This window comes from Hesperophylax consimilis, chromosome 28, assembly GCF_061612785.1.
Source record: "Hesperophylax consimilis isolate HC1 chromosome 28, BYU_Hcon_1.0, whole genome shotgun sequence".
Lineage (NCBI taxonomy): Eukaryota > Metazoa > Arthropoda > Insecta > Trichoptera > Limnephilidae > Hesperophylax > Hesperophylax consimilis.
Window position 1 is genome coordinate 9638186 of NC_142863.1, and position 19856 is coordinate 9658041.

The 19856-nt window shown below is 33.6% G+C and overlaps 2 protein-coding genes across 16 annotated transcripts in view; both read right to left on the reverse strand.

The window, feature by feature from the left end:
* The window catches only part of LOC149410142 (modular serine protease-like), a 35015-nt gene extending 26299 nt beyond the window's left edge, over positions 1-8716 (reverse strand). Inside the window, exons 1-2 of the mRNA XM_089648952.1 lie at positions 8713-8716; positions 5559-5610 (exon numbers count right to left, since the gene is read on the reverse strand). Coding sequence (XP_089505078.1) covers positions 5559-5610; positions 8713-8716 — 56 coding nt within the window. The remainder of the gene's footprint in view (positions 1-5558; positions 5611-8712) is intronic.
* A 7651-nt stretch (positions 8717-16367) lies between these two features.
* LOC149410143 (uncharacterized) overlaps positions 16368-19856 on the reverse strand; it is a 92285-nt gene continuing 88796 nt past the window's right edge. For 11 of the 15 annotated variants that reach the window (XM_089648657.1, XM_089648659.1, XM_089648652.1 and 8 more), the window contains one exon: positions 16369-18939. In XM_089648657.1, the coding sequence (XP_089504783.1) occupies positions 18821-18939 (119 nt within the window). In that variant the 3' untranslated portion in view covers positions 16369-18820. Of the gene's footprint in view, positions 18940-19856 lie in introns of all 15 variants that reach the window. The other 4 variants (XM_089648662.1, XM_089648656.1, XM_089648651.1 and 1 more) reach the window with 2 other exon arrangements.

Consider the following 19856-nt stretch of genomic DNA (forward strand, 5'->3'; position numbering starts at 1 on the left):
AAAACATTGTTACGCTAATTAAACTCGTATTGGGATTTATTTCAGCCATACATTTTTATATTACACGATGATCTTTTACCGTTTTCCCGAGCACGGTCGCGCTGTTGATAGCCAAACCAATATTCGGGGGTTTAGAATCACAGAGGACTATCGTACTATAAGATTGGAACGTTCTTATACTAAACTGATATGCCCAACTGTATTACCGACTGATATTTTATTTTATTTGGTTTTACGCCCAACCGGGCTTTTACATGGATTTTAAAACAGAATAAATCTAGTAAGCTATCGAAAATTATTTTTTTTTAAATGAAGCTGATGAATATAAAATAATATTACTAATCCATGTGACAGTAACATAAAATAATATAGAAACCAGAACAATACTACATATAATAGGCCAGTGCAATTAGCGCCAAAAAGGGGGTCGCGATCGAAGTAATTCCGGTAGTCCCAATTTTTTTATATGTTATATAAACTGATCCCCTGATGTAAAATCTGATTTTCCGACCTTGGCGCACCTGTGCTCGCGCCGCCATTTTGAAAAAACTGGCCAAAATCGGGCCAAAATCTAGTTTTTCCCAAATATCTCATTTCCAATGCAAATTTTGGCTAAAGTATTTTAACAAGTATAATAGAACATAAAATAACCTACAACTTTTGTTAATAAAAATTTCTTCTATCTCTAATAGGTACCGAGGTAGAAAGTCGTAAAGGTGCGTATATTTTTGAAAAAACAAGTTTTTTGCGCGACTAAGTTTGGTTTTTTATAAATACCTCGTTTCCAGTGGAATTTCATGAAAATTTTATTGATACCAATTATGTAGAACATAAAATTTCAAAAAAAGCTGTGCCGTTTCTATGTTTATATAGTTTTTTACCGATATAAAGAATAAACAAATCTAGGTAGGTACGCACAGAAAATCTATCACGGTTTATTATCACGTTATTAGATTTTTTTTGCATTTTTAAATACAAACATCTATAAATTTACTAGAGGGCACTTCGGTATGGGGGGGCTACCCCCCACCCTTCTACTCCTCCCCTCCGGTTCCCTTCAGTTGCCGCATGTCACGTCTTGAGCCTGGAGCGGAGCTTGACAGCGTCAGTGTCACAGCAGCGTTCAGTTCGAAATGATTCAGTGCAATCGAGTATGAAAGATTTACAAAAGAGGGCTACTTTACGATCCGACGGTCTCATAAATTTTGGTCAGGGATTTGGTCTGACATGACCATCGAACAAACTCTGATGAGATCGATGAAAACATCTGGAGGTTTGACCCAAGGACGGGGAATCACAGACAGTTCCATCCTTCGTTGGACTGCTGGATTCGTTTATCTGCATAACATTTGTGAGGGTATCGAGTCATTTTGTGGGATTGAATCAGGAACGTCAGAGCAACATGTAGAGATGAGGCCTGCAAGAATTAAGAGGGATGATCGAGACGTTCAAACTCTCATTGATTGGTTTGCTTGCCATGAACCATTTCCTAAAACAAACGTGATTATGTCTATTAGCAGTGGCACAATCGGGGATAGCAAAGTCACTTGTCACATGGCTGAAAAGATGGGGAAATTAGCTATGTCTAAAGTTATCAACAAGAACTTTGGAAACCTACACTTAAAACGTAATGATGCAATAGTTTCTCTTGCGGCGGTGACCAGCAGTGTCAAAAATCAGGGTGTGACTATGTCAATAGATCCATTAATGCTATTCCATCGTATGTGTATTGCCAAAAAGTCTGAAAGTGAACTTAAATAATATTTTCAATATGAACTCTCTCCTGTACCATTGTCTCTTTTCTCAGAAGAAGGCATGCGCAAAAGAACGAAGTCTATATTTTATTCATCATTAAACCCTCTACCAAATAATACAGAACTGGGAAGCAGTAAAATACAGGTAATTGATGGAGGATATTTACTGCAAAAAGTTGTATGGGGCTCGTGCTCAACCTTTTTCAGTAATTTTCCAGCAATATGTCAGATATGTACAAAATCACTATGGATCCAATGCAGTAGTGGTATTCGATGGATACCCAGATTCTATGGAAAAGAAAAGCACTAAAGGGGTGGAAAGAGCACGGCGTGCCAGAGTTACAACTTCTGCTGAAGTTTTGTTTTTTGAAAGCATGCACCCACAAGTGCCACAGGAAAAGTTTCTGGGAAATGAGAAGAACAAGTCTCGTTTTATTTCCCTACTCAGAACCTCATTTGCACGATCCCAAATAACGACAGTACAAGCTGAAGAGGATGCTGACGTTCTCATAGTGAACACAGCAAATTCGTTGTCATCTCAACATGATGTAGTCATAATCGGATATTGATCTGCTGGTACTCCTCACAGCTCTCTCACCTCTCAACGTATATTACCAAAAAGTTCTAACGCGTTGTACTCGAAAAAATGTTTTAAACACATTGAAATAGTTGAAAACATTTTATTACTTCATGCCATAAGTGGTTGCGATACAACTGGAGCTCCGTTCGGTCAAGGCAAACACAAATTTTGTAATATTCTTCTCAAGAACCACTCAGTGAATGAACTTGTTCGTGTATTTCAAGACCCAAAAGCAAAGACAGAAACAATCACTTTGGCTGCCGAACAACTATTTGCACTTTTGTATGGCGGCAACGAGAAATCATATTTGGAAAATTTAAGGTACATCATTTTCGTCAAAGGAGTAAAAAAGAACAAATTCAATTTATCCAGGCTACCACCCACCAAAGATGCAGTCCAACAACACGCTTCAAGAACATACTTGCAAGTGCAGACTTGATCACGATAAAGATCCGACTGAATGGGGGTGGAAAAAGGATGCTGTTGGGTTACTTACTCCAGTAACAATGTTGAAGGAAGCTGCACCTCAGGCCTTGCTGAACTTCATATCATGTCAATGTAAAAAAGGTTGCGCTGGAAAGTGTACCTGCAGAAAGTCGGGTTTGAAATGTTCCCTACTCTGCATTCATTGCAATGGCAACTCCTGCGAGAATGCTGTAGAAGCCTTCGTTGATGACGATGACAGGAATATGATGACCCAGTCGCCACAAATTTGGGTGATAAGACAGATGAAGAAGCTATTCAGGGCCAGAAGTAAGAAACTATAGTCAAGGGCTCGTACTTCTGTCTAAACTGATCTACCATTAATTTTATTTTTTGTTATGCTGACAACTTAACTAATAAAGAAAAGAATGTCAATAAATGTTAATTTTACGAAAATACCATTTTTTTATCTTTTTTATGTACCTTATCATCTTAATTGTATTAATAATCTTAAATGTATGTTGTGATTACGTTGATAGGCATGTCAGACCAAGCTGCGAGCACAAATGTAGTGGCTTGGCCTATTTTAGTGGTCTTCCCATTGGGAATGTATGGCGACCGATATGCTGAAATAGTCTATCTACTATATTTATAGCTAGGTCTGACACAGGCATGACGATTGTTGTCAACGTATATGTTCTTAAAACAATAATTGTTAAAGAAAAATAAAATCAAGGAATGCCAAGTTTAAAACACCTAACCTCAGTTTCAATTTTTGGCCTGGTTTTGGTGGATTAGAGTTTGGATACGTAATAGAGATAAAAAATATAAATTATATACCTATTTCTTTAACGAAATTTTATTTTCTACAAAATTATTATCAATAAATTTTTCACAAAATTGTACTGGAAACGAGGTATTTATAAAAAACCAAACCTAGTCGCGCAAAAAACTTGTTTTTTCAAAAATATGCTCATCTTTACGACTTTCTACCTCGGTACCTATTAGAGATAGAAGAAATTTTTATTAACAAAAGTTGTAGGTTATTTTATGTTATATTATACTTGTTAAGATACTTTAGCCGAAATTGGCATTGGAAATGAGATATTTGGGAAAAACTAGATTTTGGCCCGATTTCGGCCAGTTTTTTCAAAATGGCGGCGCGAGCACAGGTGCGCCAAGGTCGGAAAATCAGATTTTACATCAGGGGATCAGTTTATATAACATATAAAAAAATTGGGACTACCGGAATTACTTCGATCGCGAATCGCTAATTGCACTGGCCTATAAGACAAATCACTAAAACTACATTACCAACGCTACTCTAATTTGTAGGATTCAACAAAGTGCTGGTATAGATTACGCTTGATTCTATAAATGGAGTCAATTAATAAATCAATAGTACCCCCAAACTTTTTACGCAGTTCACGCATCATATTGGTTAGTGAGTGTGTCTGATAGTTGGTTGTATATGTATTGTAGAAGAATGTTATATTTTGTCTACATAATATTTACTTTGTACATGATATTTAATAGTGGCAACGATGGCAGGATAAAAATGACCAACTTCATTTCTTAAACTGCTGTATGTATGAGATAGAGCTTCGTGTCACTAAAAATATGATTATGGCGTTACTGAAATCAAGCTTAACTCAAAACTCCAGTTATTGTAGCTGTCTGTTTCTCCAAGTTAGAATAAAATCAATTGATTGCGTCTAATTTAATTATTTAAGACTATAGATAGTTAATACAATTTCTTTCAATTCTAAAAACTTAGTTAGTTCACGCCATTCATTAATAAGCCAGTTACTTTCTTATTAAAGTTGTGCATGCTTATCCGACAGCTTGAAAGCTTATCCGACACCTCGGCGGCCTCGCTAAAAATAGCGGTTTTCGTCTACCGACTGTCGGAATCATATTCTGACCGAACTCGGAAATATCTCTAACTGACATAGATGAGCTTTAAATATCTTCCGTGCTAGACCTCACGTCCAAAAAAGAAATAGGTCCTTTAATACCTACCTACTTAATTATAAACTATACAATGATTAAAATTTTAAAAAAATAATTTTTAATAAGGAATTATACAATTTTATGACCATATTGATATTCACGAGCATGCGAACTCTGGCGGTATAAAAAGGCAGTATCCAAGACGGCCACCATCGGAAAAGGAAAGTACAAACAAATTTACAGATAGATGAAATGCAAAACAGTCGAGTTAAAAGAGGATTTCGCAGCGCTCAGTCAATAAATAATATTTTATTTTCTTTAATCTATAAAATACCGATAATTTACTGGCAATCATTACAGTAAAATCAGTCTGACAGTAAAATAAATACAAAGCTTAAAAAACAGCAAAGGTGTTTTCATTCAAATCTACGTACACGGAACGCATTTATCTTATGTACTATCTCGGACGGTCTGCGTGGACGAAGGGTAAGGCTCTCGACTAGTTAACCTGAAGGTCACGGGTTCAAATCCCGGCGTGCGCAAGTAAATTTGTTTATATTAATTTGAGTTATTTCACAATTAATTCGACTCTTTCGGGTTCGCCTCTTAGTTATGACCGTTATTTTTTTGTGTCTATTTCTTGTTTCATTTAGATTTATTGCTATTATCCTCTTCTTCATTGATTATTTGTTTATACGAGCGTTTTGTAAACCGCACAAGAGGAAAATAAATCGTCATAACATTTTTTTGTAAATTTTATTTTCTTAAGTTTTCGTGAATATCAATCACCCCAAAGTTTCGCGGTATGAGCGTGGAAAGCGATGTACATTATCTCGTTTGATTCTTACCCCCCTTCGTCTCCCAGTGGTCCCGGAAGGCTGGTGTTGAAGGCTGCTATCACTGCAACAAAACAACAATAAAATGTTAGTGGCTGAGTTCACAAATGCGTCGGGCTTCCACCCAGGCGTCGGGGATTCAATTCCTCTACTACCTACTAAGTCCTCCATCATCGCACAAACAACATCTTCCGCTTATAATGATAGTAGTAGTTTTAACACTATCAGGTTTTCAGGAGTGGTAATTTGTTGTAAAGTATTATGCCATAGTATATAGCGACAGAACACAACAAGTCAAAATTAATAACTATACTAGCAAACCACTGCCGATTACACATGGAGTTCCACAAGGAAGCATACTAGGGCCCGTTCTTTTCACAATTTACATAAATGAACTTTGCAGCATGGAAATAGATGGAGAAATAATTAGTTACGCAGACGACACAGTTTTACTATTTAAATCTAAGGATTGGAATAAGGTATATAACATAGCGAATCTAGGAATCACGTAAGTGAAAAAATGGTTGGACTCAAATACACTTACACTAAACATATAGAAAACAAAATTCACAACGTACAGCATAACTAACACAAGACAACCAAAAAACAATACAAACACCATAAAAATACACGAATGCATAAACACCAACATCTGCGATTGCCCCCCCCTCTAGACAAAAAACAGAACAAATAAAGTATCTAGGAATTGTCATTGACCATAATCTTAGATGGACACATCACATCAAACAAATCAAAAATAGACTTTTCAGATCAATACACATTTTCCTAAACATAAGAAACATATATAAAATAAAACAATTGAAAACAATATATTACGCACTATGCCAATCAATAATAGAATATGGAATAATTGCTTGGGGAGGAGCAACAAACGCAGCTATCGCTCAAATAGAAATCGCACAGAAAACGATATTAAAGGTAATACTCAAAAAACATAAACGTACAAAGAAAACATAAAAACTAGGACGGTAAACACTACCTTTGGACAAAGACACCATAAATACCACGCTATTAAAGCATTCAACAGTCTTCCACTTGAAACAAAAATTGAGGAAAATAAAAATAAATTCAAACACAAAATAAAAAAATGGATTAAAGAACAAAAAAGACAATATTTCCAAAATTCTATAACATAAAAGAATAAAACATATATACGCAACACAAAAAAATATATAAAACACGCAACACGCACAAACACATAAATCATTATAAATGCCGATTTGCATTCTCTTTTAATATTTTTCTTTTAGTGTGATAATTATATTTTAATTTTTAATCTTTATTTTTAGTTTAAATTTTCTTTATTTTAATGTTGTTGTTTTTTTTTAAATGTATAAATTTTTATATTATAAAATGGGGGCCTCAGCACGGGTAAACAACCCAGTGAGGCCAACATTACTGAATTAGAGTATGAAATATTGTAAAATAATGTATCAACAATAAAAAAAAATAGTAATTGAAATTTATCTGTCCGAATGAAGTCTTCGGCTTTGCTTGTTAGAAGTTAATTAATTAAATCCTATTATTATCTACTTAATTAATACTTTATGAAGTAATTTTTATGAAAAAAATGATACGATGTTGTAGGGTTTTGTGTTTCAGGATCCTAGACTATTATTATATCAGTAAGTTTTCTCCGTGTGTGGAGAGAGTGGTTGAGGGAGATATTTTTATCTCTCCAGCAAGACTCTCTCGACTCATCGCCTTGCAATTCAAACGTTTGCCACTCCTGGACGCACTGGCCCCAAGATTCCTTCCCACTACTCAAACTCTTTTCCTTTCCAGATCTTCCTCTCCTTCCCTTCCGTAAAAAAAACCTCCACAAAACATCCCCTAAGATGACAAAGGTTATTTAAGAAAATAATTTCATGAGGGCCTCCTGTGTGGAGCCAATGTGAAAAAAATTGGACCAGAATTACTGACAGACACACCACCGAAATTAGTATTTTTAATAATGTGTACATTTAGTACAATTGTATTACAGCCTGGACGAGAGTGGTCTAGGTTTTCCGGTAGCACTGACTAATCCTGGTCGTACAATGAAATAATCATCGATTTGTAACAAAATGTATACAATCAGTAACTCTAACAACACTAACTCGCACACATAAAATATCGTCAGTTTATTTTTTACTTAGTAGTACTTACATTAAATATTTTTTTTCTAAATTATACTTCTTATATTCTCTTAAATTCTATAGTCTATACTTATACTAATTAATGTACTTTATGTATAATCAACCACAACAAATCGGGCATGTGCCTAGCTTGGTGGTTTAAACATTCTCAATGACTGTAATAAACAATGCACTGAATAAATAAAAATTAAATTATTATTATTTACTAGCGAGATACTAGGCTTTTGGTAGGCCATCGGGGACCGTTTTCTTAGTCTGTATGAGACCAAATTAACCGAAACTTGATTGGATTGGTCATAAAAGTCGTAGACTGAACAAGATTCAATAAAAATATCATCGATTTTTTAACAATAGTAAAATAAAAGTGATAGACTGAACAGGATTCAATAAAAATATCATCGATTTTTTAACAATTGTAAAATAAAAGTGATAGACTGAACAGGATTCAATAAAAATATCATCGATTTTTTAACAATAGTAAAATAAAAGTGATAGACTGAACAGGATTCAATAAAAATATCATCGATTTTTTAACAATAGTAAAATAAAAGTGATAGACTGAACAGGATTCAATAAAAATATCATAGATTTTTTTAACAATTGTAAAATAAAATTTGAAGAAATATTGATGCGAGGCTTGGGGTAGGAAATTAAGAAACATTTTGTCAGGCTCTATGGGACCAACAACTTTTATATAAGAGGAAACACAGATATACAATACAGAAAACCTGTTTGAATCATACTATACTCAAGCAATCTGTGCGTGTTCTGGTGTCAACTCAGGTGGCAAGACGTCCTGTTCTTTACTCTCTGCAGACACGGGTTAGAATATGCGAATTTACATAAACGAAATCAATTCAAAATGACGATATTGAGATTTAATTAACTCCACAAAGAAAGCCGTGAGGAAGATAATATCCATCCGGACCTACTAAGCCATCTTTTAGGATGCTGTGTGGAGGGTTTTTTTGAGGAGAGGAAAGAGTGAACATGCTTTTTGAAGATACCCATGTTATGGGAAGGAGGAAACACAGAGGCCGACAAATTGTTCCACAGCCGAGCTGTTGAACTCAAGAACGAGCCGTAGAAACGATTCGTTCTCATGTGACGTGTCAGCAATGTTGAGCGCGTGGTTACCAGATAACTCATCAAAATGACAATTCAACATACCTATAAGAAGTGCTATAAACCTATGAAAAGTGACGAAACAAAAACTAGATTAAATAGGTATGTTCCATATACAATAGATACGCAGATGTGGCAGATCTATTTAACTGCACGCAAGGTAGGTACAAGAGGGCTATGCTATCAAATCTTTTCAATCAATATTAATTTAATCTAATTCTGCCTTATTTGCACTATAGAAACTTATGTACTTGTATCTCTTGTTTACTTACTTACTTACTCTCTAATGTCATTTCACAATCAAATGCCACATATATTTGTAATTCTTTTTTTTAAATATTTCTACGATTTTAACTGTGACATGTTATCATTGTTTATGGTATATTTATACCGTTGATATTAAATAAATAAATATGTAACTATTGCTACATAACTGTGTGTTGAATTGTCACTTTGTATAGTTATCATGGAATTTGTAGCTCCAGACAAGGGTGACATTTTTAGACGTAATCAGACATGATTAGGTCTTTGGCCATCTCCTTAAAAATCTCCTCCCCCTCCCTACAACCTTCAGCATCACAACATACCCCAATTAGGGATGCCATAGTCTCACTGGCTCCAGACGATTAGGAGCATTTGGAACTCTTGAAAATACTAATAAATAATGACTTTATTAGAAATAATGCAACGCTGACGTTAAAGTAGTTAACACCACTAAGATAGGTACGCTTAGATGGTTTTAAGATGTAAAGCGGGTGAATGGAGAAAAGCGTGCACAATTTGGCATTACCAAGTGAATTAAATACTTCACCAGGTAACTTGAGTCGGGTTATATCAAGAGAATAATACAATGGAAAATATTCTACTATTGAAGAAGAAGATAAAACTAACAAATTTAAACGAAACATGAAACAGAACAAGAACAGAAAATAAAAAAGATAATGGTTTGAACTGAGAATCGAACCCAGGATCCTCTGCCTTACCGGGACAACGTCTTTATTCACTCGACAATTGCGACCTAATTATAAAATTCAGAATTATCAATTTTTCGCAGATATCTGTCTCGGATAAACATATCCGATTTTTTTATTATTTAAATGTGATAACTATTGACTTTTTCTAAAAGTCTAAATGAATATTTAATTTTCATTAGAACAATTTTTCTTCAATTTTTGAAGGATATACCCATCAATGTCATATTGATACATTCGCCTATATTAATCACCTTGTTAAAGATAACAGTTTTTTTTTATTTATTTTTTTATTATCAATATTAAGTTTTTTTACAGGTTTTTTTTCGATGTCTGTCTCACTAGGATAAACCTATGTCGAGACAGACGTATTTGATACATAAATTATCGTTTACATATTTTTTGATACATAAAATATTTCATTACATTAAATGACAGTGTGAAAAAGATAAAAAATAATAAATAATAATAATAAAGGGTAAATTTGTTAATCAGCATCTAGTTGGAGTACATTCTTATGAAGGGATTTTTATTAAGGTACAATGGCACTGACTCGGTAAATTCGTAGAATTTATAAATGACCATCGGTTTAAAGCTACTTCATTGGAACTTATCTCCTTTCTCATAAACAATTCATGCAACAGAAAGAGAGGTTAAAAATACCACCATTAAATGTCAACTGAGTAATTATTAACCTATTTACTTTAAACAAAATTCCATAATTCCAGGAAATTCCCAGAAAACCTTGCAAGAAATGAAATTAGTCATAATTTCTTTGTCGTTATGTGCGCTCCTATTCCAGGCGTGTCAAAGGAACGGCCCGTGGACACATAATATTTATTTTTTTCATTTAGGGCTTTTACAGAGGAAATTGTCAATTATGTATTTAAGTGTAACATAATACAATGATAATAGCATAACTATATACAAAAAAAAAATACTGCTAATACTAGGATTAACATCAAATCCAAATAATAACACCTGATATTGTAAATAAAGCAAAGTTTCAAATATAAAGTAAGTATTTACATTGTACATTCGTATATGCATACAATTTTTCATGTTTGTTGCAAACAATTATAACTTAAAACAGGAAAATAATTTACTCATAAGGTATATAAAAAATAAATATATATACCAACGCTGTAATTAATATCGAATTCAAATAATTAAACATTAAATGGTAAATAAATCAAAGTACAATATACTTACCAAGTATGTTCGTACATGCATATAGTCATAGAGTAGATGCCAACAAACTCAATTAAATAATAGTAAAATTAATGTCAGAATTTTTTGTGAAATTCGCATAAGAAGTCTTAACTTCACTGCCCGAAACCAGTAAGACTATGGCATCCTCGATATGGGAATGTTGTGAGGCTGTAAGAGAGTATATTTTAGAGATGGGAAGTACCTGGCTATTCAGATCTAGTTACTAAACGCGTCTAAAGCCATATCAAGCAACAACCTTTTGATTCTGAATGGCAGTGTTTCAGCAAATAAACTAAATATTATTTAAGATTATATATTATGTGAAATAGCACGTATAAAAAAATAATTAAATCATATGTAATCCGTAACCAGGGATCTTAAACGTCAATGTTATGTTATTTCACAATTTATTCATTAAAAAATAATAATTTGTATATTTGCGTAACGTTTCAGAATGGTAACTACTTTCAGTATCGCCTTGTTAAATACTAGTTCTGAATAGCCTAGTAATTGTCCACCTATTTTTACTCATCTCCTTCCCTTTCCCACTCTTTTCACCATCATAACAAACCCCAATTAGTGATGCATTAGTCTCATTGTCTGGATTCTTGTGGGTAAAAATAAACGCAAAAAGATGGGCCCTTTGCGGGATTGAATTTAACACCCCTGCCCCATCCCTTAAGTTGATCCAGGTAGGTACCTAATTAAAAAATATACCTAAATGTACGCGATGTAACTTGAACAACTATTAATAATTCTTATCAGTACGACACGATCAACCGTTGAGGGAAGACTAAATTGTTACGTCCGTATTAGTGTCAATATATTTTACAGTTTTTTACCGAATTACAAGTTTACAAGACCTACCAACTGATAGATCTCATTTAATGATATACCAGTGAAATTAAAAATTGTTTATCTTTCCAAGATTTTTCGGTCAAAAGTTTTATCAAATTTTTACTACACGAGAAGTAAAAAAAATACTATTTCAGTGTCAAAGTGAAATAGTATTATTTTCTCGCTGAACTAGCTACGATTTTGAAAAATACTACATGAGTTCAGTGGACTTTATCAACATCACATTTAAAATCAACATAAACATTTCGAGCTGTGTTAAAATTATTTTCACCAAAAACAAACAACAGACAATATCATATAGTTTTTATTCAATCTTTATAACAATGTGTACGTTATTTTGCCGGCTCGTGTGCCCTTTCCTTGTTGTGTTAATATCAATTTGTGGATTTGTGTGTAAGCAAATCATATTCGGTCTCATAGCTCTAACGTATACCGCTGAAGTTGTCGTTGTAATGCTAACCAACCGTCGATTCCCCATGGCAAAGGCTGCCCCCTACTTTATATGAAGGACTGATATCTTTATACACGAAAAATCCGCAAACACCTCCAAATAAACTTCAATCACAAATCAGAAAAACAGCAAAAATGGTAAGCATTTTTTATCATTAGCTCCACACAGTCTACGGAAAATATTGGCCTATGTCAACTTTTAGCAGTTCTTTTTAAGTATATAGGGGAGTGAAAGTTCTGGGAAGGAAACGGTTATTAAGGATTAGTAGAAATCTGGATGTGAGTGTATCCAATAGTGACGTACGTTTGAATCCATTTCTCCCACTGCGATGCAAGGCGATGGGTCGATGGAGTCCTGTTTGAGAGTTCAAGTCTCTCTCAACCAGTACTCCCTCTCCCGCCGCCAAGACCTACCCAAACACTCACCCCCATGAACACGGGCACCCCTGCTAAGTCACCAAATGGATCGAACCACTTGGGGTGATCCATTCCCGCCTCCCAAATCAGTACATTAGATTGTAATTGAGCATGAATGAAGATTATTATTATTATTAGTTTGAAACCGCTGTACATGTTGCCAAAGTCGTTCATACAGTCTGCTGCAAATCGCATCTATGCGTGGCGCGTCTTTTTTTTAACTACACACTAAATTTGGTTACTTTGCAATCTTTAGAACACCGGCTATAGGTGGGAATACTGTTCTAATGTTGTTCTCTCGGTATTTCAATGGAAGATTCTCCAAGGAACTAGCGTCATTGGTCAGGAAAAACGCCAAAATTCACTCCCATCATTTCTATATAGACATTTGTCACAAAAGAACGGGTCGTTTGTGCGTCTCATTCTTGAGTTTAAAAGCTCGGCTGTGGAACATTTGCCGGACTCTGTGTCTCCTCCTCGCTGGTAACCGCTGCTTTTACATTATGAAGAAGCGTTATATACTAGCATAATATCCCGTGATTTTTCACGGGTCTGCACTAGTAATTAATCACTTTTTAGAGTCAGTTATTTCACAGAATTTGAACAACATTAAATTTCATAGTTTATTTTCAAGTTCCGTGAAAGTTCTATTCAAGTTCTGTTTGTATGTAATTTTGGACCAGTAGCTTTACATAACTGAAATAATAACAGAACTACTTAACTTAAATTTGATGAAATGTTCAAATTCTGTAAAACAAACATGTTGTGTATTTTGCCTATATTCCAGGCGCCACTTCAAAATATAATTTTCAGATTAAAATTGGCACATTATTGCAGTTGCGCCTTCAGTATAAGCAAAACGCACAGCATATTGAAAAAGTTTCATGACAAAAAATTCCTTGTAAAAATAATTCAAAAATATGAATCGATGTTTGTAGAATTTACAATTATTTTTTTCTTTCACTTCCTTCGTTTATCGTCACAATATACCTATAATAAGGATGCCATAGTCTCACAGATTCTGAGCACTTGCCGTGCCGTGCTCAGATAAAATAAATTAATCATAAATTCATGATATCATTTAGTTTACTTAACAGGCTAAACTTGGCATTTACTGGTTCCTATTTATGAGAAAACAAATAATATATTAAAAATAGTTCGTTATTTTGTTTGTTCTTATTTTTTCCCCCATAAAGTTAAGTTTGTCAAGCTGTAATGTAGGTATATTAAATTTAACTGTGATTTTTTTTTTCAGAATCCTCAGAACTTCACTGAGATGCTGCCTTCAACTTCTCAGCAACATGTTACTTCCCCACCAACAATAAACAACAACAGCCACAGCAGCAGTAAAAACAATAACAGCAGCAACACTAATAACAACAGCGAAAACAACAACAACAACGGCAGCTACAGCAATGTCAGCAATAGACGCTTTAGCAGTAATAGAAACAACAGCAATATCAACTTCAGCAATACCAGCACTAGCAATGACGAAATGGACACCCAAGACTTGAACCCAACACCCAAATTCAGAACTCAAGAACCGTCCATCGACAACTGCCTTCCAAAGTTGAAGAAAAGGCAGAAATACGTTTACTGGAAAATGTTAAAGGATGAAGAAAACATGCAATCTTGCCTGAAGAAGCTCAAAAAGTGTAATCTTGAAGACGATACCAAATTCAAACACGTTTCAATTTCAAAAGATTCTTCAGGTATTCGACTAAAAAGGAAAATAGCTCAAAAAAAGAGAGAAATTCTCGTTTTTGGAGCCACGTCAACTGGGAGAGTCTCACAGCACCTCCCCGCTGAACATCAGCAATCAACATCATCAGATACTTCTTGTCCGCTGCATAATGAAGACCTACCAAATCTGCTTCCTCTCACAGAATTTAAGATACCGAGTGCTTCTGACGAACCTATTTATCCCGTCGATGGTTTCGGCAACAATAATTCAGAATAAACAGTCGATGTCTTCTGAAGAACCATATTATAGACTATGTTATGCTCTGTAACTGTGCTTGCACTAGTCACATTGTTCCTGTACCAGTCACAGTCACACCAGTTCCCCCGCAAATCTAATAATCTGTATTTTTAGAGTTTTTTTGTATTATTTTGCACTTAATACAGTACAGATTGTCATTCCCATGTTTGAAATTTTCAATTATTCTTAAAAAAAACTAATGTTATTGATAGTAAGATCGGTTACATGATTAATAATAATAATAACTCCTCAAAATGACAATTCAACACACCTTTAAAAGGTGATATAATGTTATTAAAAGTGATGAAACCAAAACTCGGTGATATAAAGTCATAAAAAAGGGTGAAACAAAAGTTTTTGATTCATCATTTTTCATAACTTTGTAACAATTTTTATAGGTGTGTTGAATTGTCATTTGGAGGAGTTATCCTGTAGTTGTCACCAGTAAGGCGATATAGGAGAAGGGAAAAACAACATCAACGAACCGTCCAGGTCCTTAATTATGTATTCTTATTACGATTTATTTTTGGGGTATTATGCCATGTTGCGCTACATTCATCTTTGACAGCGTTGCAGTGTCAATCATCAGGGCAGATAAATAAATTTCACATAACGCTGCAGCTGTCTGAAACGTTGGCTAAAGAAGGAGATGGCGCAACATGGCATAATACCCCAAAAATAAATCATGATAATGCTTTGGCCGTGACAATCTCAAATCATAGCTTATGTAATCTCAACTAAGTAAATACAATGAACAAATATTCCATAGAAGTGTCATCTATGAAGATTTGATGTTGCCATTATATATAAGATTTTTCGACTGCTAGTCCCCCAGACAGGTCAAAGTACCTAATAGATTATCTGATCAAGTCATTATCTGTTTATTCAGTTGCATTCGATTCAAATTTTCGAGTCAATTTTAAATACACATTCAGTGTCATTATATAAATTTAGCCTACTAACTGTATCTGTAAACCCAGGTTGTTTCCAATGTTTTCCTTTTGCCTTTCGACATTATCACCTGTTTTGAGAATGACAAGGACAACATGCTTCAGTAACATAACTATCTTTGTACAACTGAAAAGCATTTAATCATTTTTTTATGTTATTTATCGACTTGTTAAGTTCTAAATGCTGACATTATATCAATGTGATTAAGGATATTCATGAAAAAAGTATGTTTATAATTATTAATTAATTTTATTTTATTTTACTTTTTGTGTTTAATTTTTTTTGTTAATTAATAAGCAAGAGGTATCTGATTATTTTGTATAATTTTTTTAGGTCATTATTTCTTTTATGAATTCTATATGAGTATTCTAAAAAGGTTAACGATGACTGCAAAAGATTATTATTGCAACCAAAGTAGGTACAATGGTTTTACTAGGTTAACACTTTAACAGCCGCGCATTCTAATTACTGTAACACTTTGCGAGCCCCGCTTGTGATGATTTTTTCTTATAAGACGCTGATTACGTGTAAATATTGCAAAATGTATTAGTTTATAATGAAATGTTGTTATTTTTGTAGAAGCTTGGAAAAATTAATAAAAAACGTACAAAATTTTAAATCTCCTTTATTTTTAATATTTTTTTATACATCAATTTAAAAAATTGCATATTTGAAAACTTATATTTTATTTTATTTTCTTTATTACAATAATTGAGGTAAGTAGGTAGATATACAACATTAATTAATTTGGGAAATGTTTTAAATTTGAAAATTTTGTAACATATTGTATATTTTTTTTAAATTATTATAATTCACAAGGGAAAGAGGTTCTATGCTAAAATTAATGATATTGTTAATAATTAAAATCAAAAGTTTGTTAATTTGTTTGGGAAGATACTTATTTAAATTCTTAAAGTAAACAATAATTCAATTATAAAATTAAACAAGTAATAAAATTATTGGAATTATATTTCTTACTGCAATATGAAATATTTTTAGAAGCTGCTTTTTGTTTAAAGTTTGACAACAAATTGAATTCAGATTTACAGTTTTTGATAAAAATTGAACATACTAAGGTTTAGTTGCTTCATGGAAAATTAAATAATGCAACCGCTGATTCTAGGTTTATTTGAGCTTTCTATCAAATTATGACAAGCATAACAACATGAAAGATGTACTTTTCTGCTAAATTTTAATCTGTTCGAAAGCTGAAATGAACCTAGAATCAGCGTTAAACTGGAAGCTTTAAAAAGCAAAATGATGCAAATTAGCCATTTGATGACAATGACACATTTTGAATTTGTGTGTAACAATATGCCCTTAAAGTCATACAGAATGCAAATTTGATACATCGCAGAAGATTGAAAATCTGTGGTTGGCGAGTGAAACGTTTTATATCATGATTTGGCATAAATACAAATATGATAACATCTTGTGTAAAAAAATAGCTGCTCTTTCTTTGGGAAAACATCTAACAACAAAAAAATTTGTAATGGAATAAATAATCAATTGTAAGTGATTAAATAATAATTCATAATCATACATACATATTTTCAATGTATTTAAATGTTTAGAGTAAAACTAATTAATTGTACTTAAGAATGTTCTTAAACATTGTAATGTATTGAAAATTCTTATTTTGACATATGATTCTGTCTAAATAAAAGTTGAGTTTATTAACCTTTCCCTTACTGTGCTAAAATAATCCACGTGTTCCGGTCCTGTGTAGTCAATACACATCTCAAAATAAGCGATTTAATATCGGAAAAATATGAATATTCATAGCTAATCGCTTATGTTTATTATATTTTATATCAAAAGTGATAATAATTGTAATTTAATTGCTGAAAATGTGAAAAAACCATTGGCATATGCTAAACAAACGTGCGAGGGGTCCACATCTAACGACGGTCACACACGCTAACACACACACAGCTATGCCGTCGTAGGTCTAAATCAAAATACAACTGTGAACGTGTGGATTTCTCATGTTCCCGCGTAGCGAACTAAAGCGGGACATCAATAGCGTGTCATTTCCTCGCACACTCTTCGCGTAGCAGTGTCACATGGTTGATTGTATTGGTGTATTTGTTCCCGTTTTTTAACAAAACACTCTGATTTTTAATTGAATTTGAAAATTATGTAAAATATTATTTTTTAATTCAGTGCATAAATGTATAACAGAGGAATACCTAAAATCTGAACCCAGAATTTATTATATTTATAGAGTTATTAGAAGCAATGTGTAGTAAATACATACCACAGATAAAGAAAGATTAATATGGCCGTAAAATGACCAAAGTAGACATAAGAAGTTTTACCCGCCAGCCTTCCACGTCTATTAGTAGTTTGCCAAAGCTTATCTAGCCGCCATTATGTGGATAAAGATTAAGTCAATTTAAATGCTCACAAATATTATCCAAGTCCAGCATCACAATATTATAGCGAGATTTTAAGTAAACTACTCTTAATTAACATTAAAAATATCATTATATGGCAAATGAGGTGACTGTTAAATCTGCAATATATTGCAGATGTATTTCAACCAAACTGACTTTAGAAGTTTTATCTGCCAATCACAGAAATATTGGCCAATTATTACAGATATATTATAGTACAGGTCAATTTTAGTCAACAGAAACATACTGGGATATAAGATTCTATTATATTGTGGTCAGCAGCCAAATTACCATGACAATGCCTATATACTATGTAAAACTCTTAAAATCCGAGTCAAAGGAATGCGTAATATCACTTATTATAGTTTAAGAGGGTGAATTACTACGGGTGATATAGTTTAAAGTTTAACATAACTGTGATAATTCAGCAACCATAAAATGGCGGCCACGTATTACCAATTAATTAACATTTGACTGACATTTTAGCAAAATCGGATGACTCTACAATGGCCGCCACTGTTTCACGGTTAACATTTGATTGTGATATTTTAACGAAATGGGTTGACCCTACAATGACTGCCACTGTTTCACGGTTAACATTTGATTGTGATATTTTAACGAAATGGGTTGACCTTACAATGGCGGCAGCAGTCTGACGATTAATAAACATTATCTGTATTATGATTGTTCAGCAAAATTAGTTGACCCTACAATGGCGGCCACAGTTTGATGATTGATTCCAGCGCAGTGACTACGCGCACACTTTCAGCGAGCAGAATGCACTCTTTCCATCAGCGGAGCAAGTGCAGTCATTGCATTCATCCTTAAACTGATCTCCGGGAGTGCAGCGGAAACCAGGGCCATTGACAGCTGAAAATAGAAGAATAATTTTAATTATTCAAGCTATATTTAAATAAAATAATTGAAATGGTGAAATCTGGAAAGAATGCAAGGCTGATGCAAGCCTAATGGACAAGTTTAAGACAGAGATTCTTAGGTTGTTAGGGGATGTAGAGCGGATGATTGAAGAAAAGAGTGTATGTAGAATATATGGTTGGGGATTTTCTATAAATCAAACATATGAGTCGTACAATGTCAAGAATCAGAAAAACAGAAGACTATCCATGAATGTGAATAATGCAAGGAGTGTATGCTAAAATATAGTTTTGTGACAGTGTATCCTCTCTGCCTGCCCCGGTTGGGAAACGACATGATGATAAGTTAGTTTTTAACAGACCGATAAAAATAAATAGAGAGTGACCAATAATCGAACCAGGAACCTTTCTTCTATGCGGGAAGCACACATCAATATTATTACATAGATGCATAAAACTTGTAAAAGTTAATTTCAAAGCAAATTAATTTAATTTGTGTGTTTGAAAAGTGTGATAGTTCAAGCTACGTAGCATAGATGGCTCTAGTGCTAGTATAAAGTTGATAGATTTCTCCAATAGATGTCTCTAGTATAGCTCAGAATGAAGGTAACTAGCAGATATTTTGAGAATGTAACAAAATGGATATTATTCTCCTGACTATCTAACGCGTACTCGTTCCCGATTTATAAGGCCCAATGTTTCACAGAAATTTAAATATATCATTTTCATCAAATGGCCATTTGAAAGGACCATGTTAAACTCTGATTCTAGTTGCGTTTCAGCTTTCCATCAAATTGCAATAAGCTGACAAGCTTAACACATGACTTAAAACGTGACAGTTGTCCTCTGGAACCTTTCAACTATGACACTACCATTTGATGACTTTGTTACAATGAATTTCTGCAAAACCTC